Source organism: Ahaetulla prasina, chromosome 3, assembly GCF_028640845.1.
Source record: "Ahaetulla prasina isolate Xishuangbanna chromosome 3, ASM2864084v1, whole genome shotgun sequence".
NCBI lineage: Eukaryota > Metazoa > Chordata > Lepidosauria > Squamata > Colubridae > Ahaetulla > Ahaetulla prasina.
The window spans coordinates 65,127,552-65,142,962 of record NC_080541.1 but is presented as its reverse complement, the minus strand read 5'-3'; the positions used below and the strand labels follow the sequence as shown (position 1 = coordinate 65,142,962).

Genomic DNA, 15,411 nt, shown 5'->3' with positions numbered 1-15,411 from the left:
TGAACAGCTGATAAAAATTGCAGCAAAGAAGATCACTAAAGGTAGCTGCAGAGACTTAGAAGAAGAACTACTTCTAATTCAGCTGAAGCATACATTGTTCATATTTACTTTGCTAATTATATAAATGTTCTGGCTAACTGAATAAATCAATAAAGCTAACTTCTGGAAAGTTCACGGTGATATAAATAAGAAGTGACTTGTTCATTTTTGGACTTGATTAAAATGTCCCATAGCAAAATATGGTATCCTGAATCCCACACCCATCGTATTTAAGTATAATTTCCTAAAGGACTATTGATATTATATGGGTAAAATGTGTATTTTGTAATTTATATGTGGCCCTGATTTGGGCTTTAAGTTAATATACACCTCAGGAATAAGCACATCAGTAAATCCTCTAAGTTCAGAGGTTAGTATTCCATGATTAACTGTCAATGATAGTACCCTACATCAAGGCATTTCATTACTCGTAACCTATATATAGTACATGCTCAAATATCACTTCACAGTGGTGCAGCAATATTATGATTTATCAAGGCACTTCATGTTGTTCTGGGGCCTCCTCCATCATGTCTAGAAGCCAGATGAGGCAGACAAAGTTATGGAAACGGAATGCATGATTCACTTTGTTCTTTAGAAGCGGGACACAATTGTGTTGTTGAACAAAGCAGCTTTGAAGGAGTATTTTGCTCTAAGTACTGTCTTTGAAAGTCTGCACAGCTTTATTAGTGTTATACCATTTTATAAGTTACCCCAGCTACTCATAAATAAATATAATATTCAAGTCCAGTTTAAAGCATTTTCAAAAGCACATTTTTAAAATAGTAATAAAACACAGCCCTTTCATAGATTACTGCCTTGTCATGGTGAAGGGACTTGCGTAGCTCAATGAAGCTATGAGCTATGCCGGGTAGGGACACCCAAGATGGACAGGTCATAACAGAGAGTTTTAACAAAACGTGATCCACTGGAGAAAGAAATGGCAACCCACTCCAGTATCTTTGCCATGAAAACCCCATGGACAGTACAAAAAGGAAAAAAGATATGACACCGGAAGATGAGCCCCTCAGGTCGGAAGGTGTCCAATGTGCTACTGGGGAAGAGCAGAGGGCTAGTACTAGTAGCGCCAGAAAGAATGAAGCGACTGGGCCAAAGCCGAAAGGACGCTCAGCTGTGGATGTATCTGGTATGAAAGGAAAGTCCGATGTTGTAAAGATTTTTTCTCCATAGGAACCTGGAATGTAAGATCCATGAATCAAGGCAAGCTGGATGTGGTCAAACGAAAGATGACAAGACTGAACATCGACATCTTAGGAATCAGCGAACTAAAGTGGCCAGGAATGGGTGAATTTAATCCAGATGACTATCAGGTATACTACTGTGGTAGAATCCCTCAGAAGAAATGGAGCAGCCTTCATAATCAATAAAAAAGTAGGAAAAGCAATACTGGGATAGAATCCCCAAAATAACAGAATGATGTCAGTCTGAATCCAAGGCAAACCATTCAATATCACAGTAGTTCAAGTCTATGCCCCAACCACTGGTGCTGAAGAAGATGAAATTGACCAGTTCTACAAAGCCCTACAGCACCTGATAGAATTAACACCAAAAAATGATGTCCTTATCATCCTGGGAGATTGGAATGCTAAAGTAGGAAGCTAAAAGATAACCGGAATAACAGGCAAGTATGGCCTTGGAGTACAAAATGAAGCAAGGCATAGGCTGATAGAATTCTGTCAAGATAATACAACAGTCATAGCAAACACTCTTTTCCAACAACCTAAGAGACGACTCTACACATGGACATCACCAGATGGTCAACACAGAAATCAAATTGACTATGTGCTCTGCAGCCAAAGATGGAGAAGCTCTATACAGTCAGTAAAAACAAGACAAGGAGTTGACTGTGGCTCACATCATGAGTTTCTTCTTGCAAAATTTAGGCTTAAACTAAAGAAAGTAGGGAAAAGCACTAGCCCACTCAGGTATGAACTAAATCATATCCCTGATGAATATACAGTAGAGGTGACAAATAGATTTAAAGAATTAGATCTGATAGACAGAGTGCCTGATAAACTATGGATGGAGGTTCGCAACATTGTACAAGAGGTAGCAACTAAAACCATTCCAAAGAAAAAGAAATGCAAGAAAACAAAATGTCTGAGGAAGCTCTGCAAATAGCTGAGGAAAGGGAGAAAGAGAAAGATACACCCAGTTGAATGCAGAATTCCAGAGAATAGCTAGAAGAGATAAGAATGCATTCTTAAATGAACAGTGCAAAGAAATAGAAGAAAACAATAGAATAGGGAGGACCAGAGATCTATTCAAAAAAATTGGAGATATGAAGGGAACGTTTCATGCAAAGATGGGCATGATAAAGGACCAAAATGGCAGGGACCTAACAGAGGCAGAAGAGATTAAGAAGACATGGCAAAATTACACAGAGGAACTATACAAGAATGAGCTTAACATCCCTGATAACCACGATGGGGTGATCACTAACTTTGAGCCAAACATCCTAGAATGTGAAGTCAAATGAGCCTTAGGAAATCTGAGCAACAACAAAGCTAGTGGAGGAGACAGTATTCCAGCTGAGCTATTCAAAATCTTAAAAGACAACGCAGTAAAAGTGCTACACCCAATTTGTCAGCAAATTTGGAAAACTCAACAATGGCCACAGGATTGGAAAAGGTCATAGAGAATTACAATTCCAAAGAAAGGCAATGCCAAAGAATGTTCAAACTATCGCACCATTGCACTCATTTCACATGCTAGTAAGGTTATGCTTAAAATCCTACAAGCTAGATTCCAGCAGTATGTGGATCGAGAACTACCAGAAATACAGGCAGGATTTCGTAGAGGCAGAGGAACTAGAGATCAAATTGCCAACATACGCTGGATCATGGAGAAAGCTAGGGAGTTCCAGAAAAACATCTACTTCTTTCATTGACCAAAGCCAAAGCCTTTGATTGTGTGGATCACAACAAATTGTGGCAAGTTCTTAAAGAGATGGGAGTACCAGACCATCTTATTTGTCTCTTGAGAAACCTGTATGTGGGTCAAGAAGCAACAGTGAGAACTAGACACGGAACCACTGATTGGTTCAAAATTGGGAAAGGAGTCCGACAAGGCTGTATACTATCACCCTGCCTATTTAACTTATATGCAGAACACATCATGAGAAAGACGTGGCTAGATGAATCAAAAATTGGAATTAAGATTACCAGAAGAAATATCAACTACCTCAGATATGCAGATGATACCACTCTAATGGCAGAAAGCGAAGAGGAATTAAAGAGCCTCTTGATGCGGGTGAAGTAGGAGAGTGCAAAAGTTGGCTTGAAACTCAACATTAAGAAAACTAAAATCATGGCATCTGGCCCTCTCAATTCCTGGCAGATAGATGGAGAAGAAATGGAGGTAGTGACAGATTTTATTTTCCTGGGCTCCAAGTTCACCGCAGATGGGGACTGCAGCCAAGAAATTAAAAGATGCTTGTTCCTGGGGAGGAAAGCTATGGCAAATCTAGACAGTGTACTAAAAAGCAGAGACATTACCTTGCCAACAAAAGTGTGTATAGTCAAGGCTATGGTTTTCCCAGTTGCAATGTATGGCTGTGAAGGTTGGACTATAAGAAAGGCTGAGCGCCAAAGAATTGAGGCCTTTGAACTCTGGTGCTGGAGAAGACTCCTGCGAGTCCCTTGGACTGCAAGGCGAACAACAAGTCAGTTCTAGAGGAGATCAACCCTTACTGCTCTTTAGAAGGCCAGATCCTGAAGCTGAAATTGAAATACTTTGGCCACTTAATGAGAAGGAAGGACTTACTGGAGAAGAGCCTAATGCTGGGAAAGATTGAGGGCAAAAGAAGAATGGGACGACAGAGAACGAGGTGGCTGGATGGAGTCACTGAAGCAGTAGGCATAAGTTTAAATGGACTCCAGAGGATGGTAGACGACAGGAAGGCCTTGAGGAACGTTGTCCATGGGGTCGTGATGGGTCGGACACGACTTCACAACTAACAACAACAATAAAATATATTTTAAGCTCAGGAGTTCAGGCTAAGCAAAGATATCATCTGTTTAAAAATGTCTGTGTGAAATTCTATGTATTCATTAAAAACAATGGGGACACCAATGACAGAGTCAGGAATTGTGAAAAATGATGCAATAGTGGCAAAAAGAAATATTTTATACAACAACTCCCTCTTTCCAGAGAAAGTGAAGAACTACTAGATACTGCAGAACTGAAAGTCAGGTTTTTGTTTTACTGTACATTTTAATTTTTTGCTATTGTAATATTGGTAGAATTTACAAGAATACAAATTTGCATTTTTTAAAATTCAATTTGAGAATTTTGCATTGAAACTGATTTGTCCATAAATAGTTTCTTTTTAATTATTATTTTACAGATAACACTGCCAGGATCCTTACTGCAAGAAGTCGGTTCCATCATTCTGAACAATTTCTTTATCCCTTGCCCATACTAATTGTGGACAATGGAATCCCTGCTCTCACTGGCACCAACACTTTAACAGTCACTGTGTGTGATTGTAATGAAGAAATTAGCCTTTTGTCCTGTAGATACGGAGCATTCCTGATTTCGATGGGGATTAGTGTACAAGCTTTAGTTGCTATTATGGCTTGCCTGCTCATAATAATAGGTAATTTTTTTTCTTCTGTTTTATGCAAAATACATCTCTGCCACCTTTTCATTGATTAGACCAGGGGTGTCAAACTCAAGGCCTTAAATATGCTTAAATCTGGCCCATGGGGCTGGCCTGGAAATAGTAAAGGACCAGTCCGCAGTGCCTCTGGAAACCAAAATGGGGTGGGGGGGACATGTGCAGCCCCTCCCCATAGAATAGAATAGAATTTTTTTATTGGCTAAGTGTGACTGGACACACAAGGAATTTGTCTTGGTGCATTTGCTTTCAGCGTGCATAAAAGAAATGTTCATCAAGAATTCTAAAGTACAGCTGCCCCATTTTTGGCCTGGATGGCCTTCTGCAGCACTTTACCAGCTAAAACAGGACACCAGGGGTGCTGCAGGAGGCCATCCAAGCCAAAAATGGGGCACTTGGGGCTGCATGCAGCCCCCTGTGCCTCTTTTGGCCAGCAAAGTGCTACAGGAGGCGTCCTTCTCATCTCTGCCCCTCAGGCCAACCCGCAGAGAAGAACTACAATGGTGATCCAGCCCTCAAAGTAATCCAGTTTGACACTCCTGGATTAGATCATGCTGCTTATTTTGGTAGCTGACAACATTATGGCTTGGATCCAGAACATGATAAAATGAATGAAACATCTGAGCTCTTCTGCCCCTTTTTCTTACCAGCCTCCAGTGATCCCCTCCCAACCCCAACTTCAACCCCTCCTTATGTGGAGAATAACTTGGTAGCTAAGGCACTGGAATGAAGATAGAAGGAAAAAATGTTGAAAACTGGTGGAGAAAAATAATTTTTGTCCAAAACACTCCACAATGACCTTGGTTTGATTTTCCAATGTGACCTCTTTGCTCATCTCTTTCCCAAGCTAACTCATAATGTTCACCACTGTCCACAGTTCATTAAAGCTCATTTCAGTGGACACTGGAGGCTGGTCAGAAGGGAGGGAAAAAGAAACGGAAAGTCAATTTTAACCACCTCTGTTCTACAGAAGGATATCTAGTTCCAACATAATGTATCAATTATGTTTAGACATTTTCATCAGTCACACTATTTAATCTAAACATCTGTTTGCACATTACTTAGATTATCAGTTGACACCTAAAAATATGACCTCATTCCATACAGACACAATTTAACTAACCACATAGCTGGCTAGGATTTGCATGTTTGTTCTTTGCAGACTTCTCAAATATTTGTTAATCTTTTTTTTCCCCCCTGTTTTGTTTGCTTGCTTGCCAGTATTTGTTTTAGCAGTTGTGGCTTTGAAGCACCAAACAAAGCCAGCAGCATTTCATGAGAAAGGAGAAATATTCAGAGAGAATATTTTCAAGTATGATGATGAAGGAGGTGGAGAACAAGACACCGAGGCTTTTGATATTTCTGCACTGAGACCACAAACTGTTCTGCGACAACACAAGCCACGAAGAAATATTACAACAGAAATCCAGAGCCTTTACAGGCAATCTCTCCAAGTTGGTCCTGAAAGTGCAATATTCCGGGAATTCATTAATCAAAAGCTAGAAGAAGCCAATTGTGATCCAGATGTTCCTCCTTATGATTCCCTCCAGATTTTTGCTTTTGAAGGAACAGGTTCATTGGCTGGGTCCCTTAGTTCATTGGAATCAAACTCAGTGGGATCACTTATGGATGACCATTATGATTACCTTGTTGAACTAAGATCTCAAGTCAAAAGTTCCGGAAGCATGAATGACCACAGTTCAGCAGAATGGTGAAGTGTTAAGAAGTGCTAATATCAAAAGAGTGGGAAAGAATTGGAAGGGTGATTAGGATAATCTGAAAAAATCAGAAGACAGAGAAATCGATGGTTCTGCCAAGCACTGTTACTCAGCACAAATCTTATTGCTGACACAGCCTTTTCTAATATACACTATCACAACTGGAAAAAATACATCAGCACATGGGAATAAGAGATCAGCCATGCACATTCTTAAAAAGATTCTGAAATAAATAACAAATTGGGCTACTCTCAGATTAACTTTTGGGTCTTAGTAGGCACAGGGATATTTTATTTTGCAAAAGTCATATTAAATTCATGAGCAGAAACTGTATTTTCTAAGAAAGTTTTCAGCAAAAGAAAGACACTAGAGTGCAGAATTTTAATTTTTGAACTATTTACAAAACTGTAGATATATTGATTACAGTTGAATTATCATCATAGTAAATTAATATATGCACACACACTTTGTTTTAAAAGATAAATGCAATTATATGGAATTATATATGAATGAATTTAGAAACATGAAAAATAATGTGGGTGAACTGGAAACCTGGCGGAAGATCAAAATAATATGTGTTTTCCATTTTCAGGTATAGGTAAATCCCCAGATCAAACCTATATTTTCCTACAGTTGTCTTAAGTCTCACAGCTTTTTTCCCCCAGATAAATTAACCAGTTTGCTATTATACATAACTTAGCATTTGATTATTGCTTATGTCTCTACATATTCTTTAGTATATAAATTATTTTATTTTTCTAAAACACACTAGAATAAAAGCATGGTTTGTTAATAAATTTTATGGAATCACTGTACTGAAATTTGAGATTCAATAGTTGCAAGATATTATTTGAATTTGTGATTCAAGAATCAGTTTTAAAAAGTTATTCAAGTTTCAATATTTGATTAAATTTTAAAACATTGACCATGGAATATTATGGGAAAATATTAACATATTTGTGACTGCTAGTCTTGGGAAAATGGGATGAAAATAGCAAAAATGTATATAGGATATTAACCAAAATGTTATTTACATAGCTTCAAGAATTCCACCACAATCAAATTTTAAAATATTCTCTGTATTTAAGGCAGCAATAGGTTTAGACAAAAAGAGACTAAAACAGTCTTTAGATTGTTAGCGAATAGCCTACAATGAACTGTACTGAACCACTGAAGAAAATAAAAGAAAGGAAGGAAGGAAGGAAGGAAGGAAGGAAGGAAGGAAGGAAGGAAGGAAGGAAGGAAGGAAGAAATGGGGGAGAGAGAGAGAGAGAGAGAAAGAAAGAGAAAGAGAGAAAGAGAGAGAAGGAAGGAAGGAAGAGAGAAAGAAAGAGAAAGAAAGAAAGAAAGAAAGAAAGAAAGAAAGAAAGAAAGAAAGAAAGAAAGAAAGAAAGAAAGAAAGAAAGAGAAAGAAAGCTTTTGTTAAAGATTAAAGAGTTTACCATCTGGAGTTAGAATCTACAAGTTTATTGGCTTGCCTTATTGTCAAGGTTAGCCATACTTGTTTATGGAGCAATTTAAAAGCATGTGTGAGAAGCAAGTGCATTAAGACTTCTTTGTATACGATACAATACTATATAAAGAAATACTCAATATGCAATAGACTAAAAACCAAGCATTCATTTATTTGCTGAAAACTCACTCTCAGGCAAAAAGAAAAAGAAAAACAGCCTTTTTGTCCTGTTTAATATTTTGAAGGGATGGTAGGGAGAATGCAAAAGGATATAAGGGAAACTGAAAGAATAGAGACTGTCTTACCATTCAGTTATTTGATATGAATTTGAGGAAGAGGTGATGAGAGAGAGAGAGAGAGAGAAAGAGAGCACAAACCAATCAAAATAAACTCAAGGATGTCTTTTGTCCTTCCAGGCAGACCTACATAAAAAAAATCTAACTGAAAAGTAAGAAACAAATAACAAAATAATATTCCCCCAAGTATTCTGATAAGCAGGGTTGATAAAGGAGATAAACCTCAATGGCTCAAATCAATATTGGATTCCATGACATCATTCAGGTCCCATGAGGTCATTCTGCAACAATGTTTAAGCATGGAACACATGCTGATTCCCAAATCTTCTTTGAACTCTGAAACAATTGAAATCATCTGATTCAGTTCAATGTCTCAGAGAGATTTCATTTGAAGGCAAAATCTGATATAAACTCATGAACTTGAAGATCCTTTCAAAGTTCTGCAAAACCTTCATAGTCAACTTGTATTCACAATTGTTAGTTTTCAAAATTCATTTAGAAATGTATTGATTTCTCACTGGTAGAAATCTGAAAAAGTTAAAATTGAGCAATTTCAAGAATAAAGCAGTATTCACTTTAATTGCACTAACTAGCTTGTGTTACAGTATATAAAAACAAGGGCTATTCACATATACTGTAGCTCTTCCCTTCTTAAAAAATGATTGACTTCCCAGTCAGTTATTTTATTTTTACTATAGAATATAAAATTAGCTTCAGCAATCATTTTTATTATCAGAATATTAAAAAACCTTCTAAAATGCTGACATAAAATTTTACGTATAAAATTAGTTAAAATGCTAATACGAGGCATTAATGTTAATCTAGCTCTTTAGTAAAAGGATCCCATCCATTACATCTCTCCAAAATTAAATTAAATGTTCCTATAGTATTGTTTGTTTGCACAGTCTCTAGACAGAATAAAATTGGCTTCAAACTATTATTCTCTGTTATTATACTATAATTTAGATTGGGAAACTGAAAAAGTTCCTAAATCTGTAATGGTTTTTCCATTTTTTAATGGATGATTAACACAGAACGTGTCAACCCAATTTTAAGTTAAGACAATTTAAAAACCATCAGTTCATTCAAACAAATCCAGTGAGAAAAGCTTGTACATCTTTATTTACCTTGTTTTTATTCAGTGCATGTTTCATAGCCACAGCATCATATAACACCAAAATCTAAAACTGGCATTGGAATAAGGAAAGTCAACCAACCTTTTTTTCCCCTTTCTCCAAGTAAAAGGTAAGTGATGCAAGAATGGAAAAGCAAATGTGCAATTCTCCTGATCCTCTTGGATGTCTCAAATGGCTTCAATCATGGAATTCTTCTGGACTGGCAGGAGAATTGATTGAGAAGCATTATACTTCTCTTTCCCAAGTGGTCAGTTCCAGTTGGTGGGGAAGGGCAAGATTAAACACTTGGACATTTTGTTTGGGGTATTGCAGGGCTCAGGCCTTTCCATCTTACATAGACCCAGTAAAAAATATCACCCATTACCTTGCAATAAGATATTGTTAATGTTGTACATCTACATGCCTGGTTGTACAGATGATGTGGTCCTAGCTCAGCACAAGAGCTGTTAGGGATTGGATATGGAAAAAGAGACTTGGCTTTAGCCCCAGAAAGTTGGAGCTGCTGAAAACTTGGAAGCCGCCTGATTCCAGAAATCATCTTGCTCTGAATGGGTTATATTCTGCAAATGAAGCTAGCCTGCAATCTGAGGTTTTTGTAGAGCTCATAGAATTAGTTTAAAAGCAAGCGGATAATATGAGGCAAAAACTATTTTCACAATTACACTTTGTTCCCTCTGTTACTTGTAACCAAGAGTCTTTACTCATGATCATTCATTCCTTTGTCATTTTATATCTGGATTATTGAATGTTAATCTACATGGGTCTAGGTAAATGAGTCATACGTCAGTCATGTAAGTGTGATGTTATAGAAAATTGATAAACAAATTTGAAAGCTGGTTCAGCAGGCAACAGCTGAAGTACAATAGCACCCCTTGGTTCGTTTAATGGAAGTTGGATGGTTGTTGTCAGCATCTTGGTGGAATTCAAGACAATGGCCATCATCTTTAAAAAAATAATAACGGATAACTCTGAATTTGCCTTTTTTGGCATGAATCTGCACATCCAGCAAGATCAGGGAGAAAAGGTCTGTATAGGGCGGGGGTAATCAACCTTTTTATACCTACCGCCCACTTTTGTATCTCTGTTAGTAGTAAAATTTTCTAACTGCCCACCAGTTTGGGGGGGAGATGCGTGAACTATTCTGGGACGAGGCTCTTTTGTTTGCAGTCGCACTATAGCGCCATTTAGTTTCATTTACATAACGTGAACTAAACTTATGCACAGGCTATACAAATAGTATATTTTCAGAAATTTAAATTGTCACGGGGAATTTTATGAAAACCTAATGAAAATGTTTTTAAATAATGCTATGATTTTTTTAAAAAAAGTCAATTAAATTAAAAAAAAAAAAAGTGCTTCAATATCGGACAAAACCCCTACCGCCCACCATGAAAGCTGGAATGCCCACTAGTGGGTGGTAGGGACCAGGTTGACTACCGCTGGTATAGGGCTTCACCACTGTAGGACCATCTGCAGGGTTCCTAGAACTGATTCTTCTCAGTAATGCTTCCCTCATCTGGAACTGAGTATTCAGGATATTCAGATCTCACACACACACCCTTCTTAAGTTAAAATATGGCTCTTTATGAGGTTATTTGGGGTGAGGTTATTATATCTCACTACTGTGAGATGTAAGACCCAAATATTTTAAACCTCACAATTCATAAACAAGTCTGGTTCACAAAATCAAAGGTTTATTGGAGATAAAATGAAGAAAAATAAAAAATGGTTGCAAGCATGGGGGAAGTTAGGAATTGATGATTGTAGGGGTATAATTAAGTTGGGACGAAAATTTTTTAGCATATGTTTGTTTTATTTTTAACTATACCTTGTGCTCGTTCCGGGAAGTCGGGGGGGGGGGTTGTGAAGGGAGGGGGGAGGGGAGGTGGGGGAAAGGAGGGAAAAAATTTTCTGTAAAACTTTTTGAATAAAAAAAAATGGTTGCAAGCACAGCCTCTTAGACCCTTCCCAAATGGATTGAGTTCAAAGAGCATAAGAAGCAGTTTTCAAGCTACACATTTCATACTCCTACACAATGCATGCCACGCCTAAGAAACTCCCTCCCCCAGCCTCTTTATTCTACTAAGTCATTTCTTTAAGTCATTTCATCTTCTAAAGTGTCATCATGACAATTTCTCTGGAGGAACAGATATCTTATCTTGTTTGCTAGAAGCTTCGTCCTGGGCGGATGTTCCTTTATAACTGAATTGTGGCCTTGCCTTGGACGTATGTTCCTATCTTCCAAGAAAGATTTTTAGCAAGTCATCATGTACTATTTCACTGAATACAATTTGTGGTCATTTTACGACAGTAAGAACATCATAGCTTTTTAATACATTATACTTTATAAAAGAGTAACTTATTATTCATTTCCTTCAATCCTCCCTTTTCTTTTTTACGTGAATTACTCTTTTCAAGGCATAGCAACATTGTTATTGTTGATCTGTGATGTTTTAGTTCTTGTTCTGTATTTGGTTCTTCTGAGCCACTCAAAGTCTCTGGACTGCAGAGCATAAAATCTAAAGTAAACGAATTTGTTACACAAAAACAATATCTAAGAGAAATCACAGTTTTATTGAAAACCTCCATATTGTTATATCCAATATTTATCTAATGATTTACTGTCCAGGGTTCACCTGTACATTACACATTTAGAAACCACCAATTACTTTTGTCCAAATCCCTAAAGCATTTCTCAGGGCACTTTGACTTTTTTCGATTATTTATCTTATAAAGCTTCTGTGATAAATAAAAGGGTGTCCTTCTACTAGAACCATATAGCTCTCTATAGCTTTTAATAGCTCTCAAAAGAAAATTTCTATTTGGATTGTGGCATAATGGAAAATAATTAGGTTTCTCTTACCTGTACCATAGCTTTGATATCATTTTTTCTTTCCCCTTACAAGGACGTATCTACTTAAGGATCTCAATGTAATAGAATAGAGCTGGAAGGGACCTTGGAGGTTTTCTAGCCCAACCCTTTGCTTAAATAGTAGACCCTAAAAACCATTTCAGACAAGTGGCTGTCCAGTCTTTTCTTAAAAATCTCCAGTGATGAAGCACCTACAACTTCTGAAGGCAAGCTGATCCACTGGTTGGTTGTCCTCACTGTTAGGAAGTTACTCCTTAATTCCATGTTGCTTCTCTCCTTGATGAGTTTCCATCCATCGTTTCTTGTCTTTCCTTCTGGTGCTTTAAGAAAATAAGTTGACCCCCTCTTCTTTGAGGCAGCTCCTCAAATACTTAAATACAGCTATTATATCACCCTTAGTCCTTCTTTTCTTCATATGTTTTAGTCTTCGGGCCTTTAATCATCCTAGTTGCTCTTCTCTGAAAATCTCCTTTGGTACTTAGACAAAAAGTTTCCAATCATCAACGTCACTATTGCTTAATACTTGTATTAAGATACTCAGAAGGCGGAATCAACAAGCCCTTTGCATATACGGATCACCCATCCACTCTCTTTCTGGTCTGTGTTACATATTGTATGCTTGTATATTTATAGGTGTTTTCTATCCTGTTTCTGTTAAACTTTTATTTTTTTTAAAAAATATAGTATTAAAAATAATTTTTTTTCATACAGAAGTTATTAATAGAGAAATTTGTAGGAAAGAATTGTGAAGATCAGATTTGTAGCTAAGCAAGCACTTGATGACTTTATCTATCTTGTTCTAGAACCTTTATTAAAATAGGCTCCTACAATATCAGATTGAAATAATATTGTCAATTTGCAAGATGAAAAGTAACCACAAAAAGATTTCAATGGAAATTAATTGGACTTCAATAAGAGCAAATTAAAGGGGATCACAATAGTCTGATTCTGGAAATGTGAGAAAAATGTGAGGAAAATTCTTCTTAGTTTATTGACTGAACTGGAGCCAATTAGAAATACCATATACCTCATAGGTTAAGATTCAGTGGCGGTACAGCATCATGACAATGTACAAATTACTTTTGTAGACTTAATGACTAGATGGACATTTGCATTTCCCCTGGGGTTTTTGTTAATTCGACCAAGAATGATAGATAGACAAAACAGATAGACAAAAATATTATTTCTTGCTCCATTTAAGGTTTTCTCCCACTCTTAGCATATTTCAAGTGTCTTGCAATTACTGGCTTCTGTAGAAACAATAGATAGCTTTGCCACAGTGCCAGAATAATGTGATTCAAAAATGCAAAACCTGAACTCTAGATTCACAAAAAGCTACAGGAACTTGATTTCTTTAGAGTAACATCAACTTGGCAAATTAATATGATCCTTTCCTGTCACAAAAGTAGCTTTTCTGGCCCAAGGACATCTGGTGGGATAGTGAAGTCCTACTCTTAATAGAATCTCCATTAAAAATTGCAGAACAATAAACATGAGAATGACTGTAATGCAAGGTCTTCAATTATTAAAAAAGTAGGCAGCTGCCTGTCTTATTATATATAGTTTGACTTTTGAATATCAATTGTTCCATAGCTATAAAGGAAAAAAGTAGCCTTTGACAAACTACCAATGCAAAACAGAATTCACATTTTTTTCAACTATAATAATGCTTTGAACAAGGAGATCAACAGCATTTTAATATTTCTCAGTGATAAGAATATGTTACAATGCCTTAGACAGAAGAAAAAAGTTACAAAATGTAATATAAATGTTAGACTGAATATATAGAAAGCCAAAATTCTCTTGGAGAAGTATATATTTCTTTAAACAATCCCTACAATTATTGGTCCATGTGCAAGGAAAAAAGAGTGAATCCTTAGCTTCAACAACAATAAAAATCAAAAAAGTTCTGTAAATTCATAAAATTACAGGATTAAAAATTTGTGAAAGGTTGTTAATGGTTCTATGCCATTTGTCTGTCTTTGGAAGTAGGCATCAAATACAGCATGCCATATAAATCAATTGGCTAACATCACATAATCACAGTAGGTTGCAATGTTTGGCCAGTTTTAATCTCTCAAAACTAAGTAGCGACTTGATTTGAACTTGAATGGGAAACTATCCAGTAATCCCAGAGCCCTACATTAAACTGGATTTTTTTAAAAGATCCTGAAAGATGTAGTAGCATATTTCTGCACTATGGCCAAGAAAACAACATAGACTTCAAATTAAAGGATTCTAGAAGAAGCAGATTTGGATCCTTTCTAGTCAAGATTGAGACTGGTCATGGGAGAGAAACAACACTAACTGTTCTGTTAGATGATCTTTCCTGGGATCTGTCTGAGGAAGCAATACTTATTTTGATCCACTTAGACTTTTTAATGGCATTTGGTACCACTGACCATGGTCTTCTTCTGTCCATATGCAGTGGTTGGAAATTGGGTTCATCATTTTTTAAAACCCTCAGTGGATAAGTCCAGCAAATGGTGCTTGAGGTGTTCTTAGTGCTCTCTGAGCTTGGTTGTTTTCTTGCAGACATTTTATTATGCAAACTGGATACCATCATCACTGATGGCATCACTGATGATGTTAGAGATGTCAGAGAGTATCAAGGACCCCTCATTTCAACCCTGAGCTACAAACATTCCCCTTTATTGATAGTGGTAATTGAGCCCTTGGTAGCTTCACAGTAGGAAGCATATCAAATTTTGATAATTTACAGTGTGACTTTTAAGTTTGTAAGACTAAGGAAAAAAATTGAATGACAAAGAGCAATTCAATAACTCCTATTATAAATTGTAACAAGATTTTCCCCCCCCAAAAAATGAGTGATAGCAAATTGCTCAAAATGAAAAATAAGTGACTATCTCTATCTAATGTTGGATGAGTCAGATCATATATGAGTTACAAAACATCTTGGTTAAGGGTACAGGAACACTTAGTTTTTTCTGAGAATACCAAAAAAGCTTGTGATATTCAGCCACAAATCATTACCACAGAACAAGGTGCAATTTCATGAACACTGGATAGACTGTTTTATTTTTCAAGCAAACAAAAAAAAAAGTCAACTGAACGTAAGTTAAGTCTAGATAATCCTGGGAAATTGATATGGAGTGTTGTAAGCACTAGTTGGCAACCTATGGTTTTCCAATTGTTCTGAAATCAAACCCAACAGGGCTGGTGATCGAAGATAATCCTGTCATTCAATGACACGTGGAGGTTGCCCACTGTTGTGCATTGTGGAGAAACCTACTT

The 15,411-nt window shown here is 36.8% G+C and overlaps 1 protein-coding gene across 2 annotated transcripts in view; it reads left to right on the top strand.

Annotated features, from left to right (window-relative positions):
- The window catches only part of LOC131194873 (cadherin-19-like), a 93,594-nt gene extending 82,972 nt beyond the window's left edge, over positions 1-10,622 (top strand). Inside the window, exons 10-11 of one of the 2 annotated variants that reach the window (XM_058176426.1) lie at positions 4,409-4,660; positions 5,903-10,622. In XM_058176426.1, the coding sequence (XP_058032409.1) occupies positions 4,409-4,660; positions 5,903-6,396 (746 nt within the window). In that variant the 3' untranslated portion in view covers positions 6,397-10,622. The remainder of the gene's footprint in view (positions 1-4,408; positions 4,661-5,902) is intronic. The other variant, XM_058176425.1, reaches the window with a different exon arrangement.
- The last annotated feature ends 4,789 nt before the right edge of the window (positions 10,623-15,411 follow it).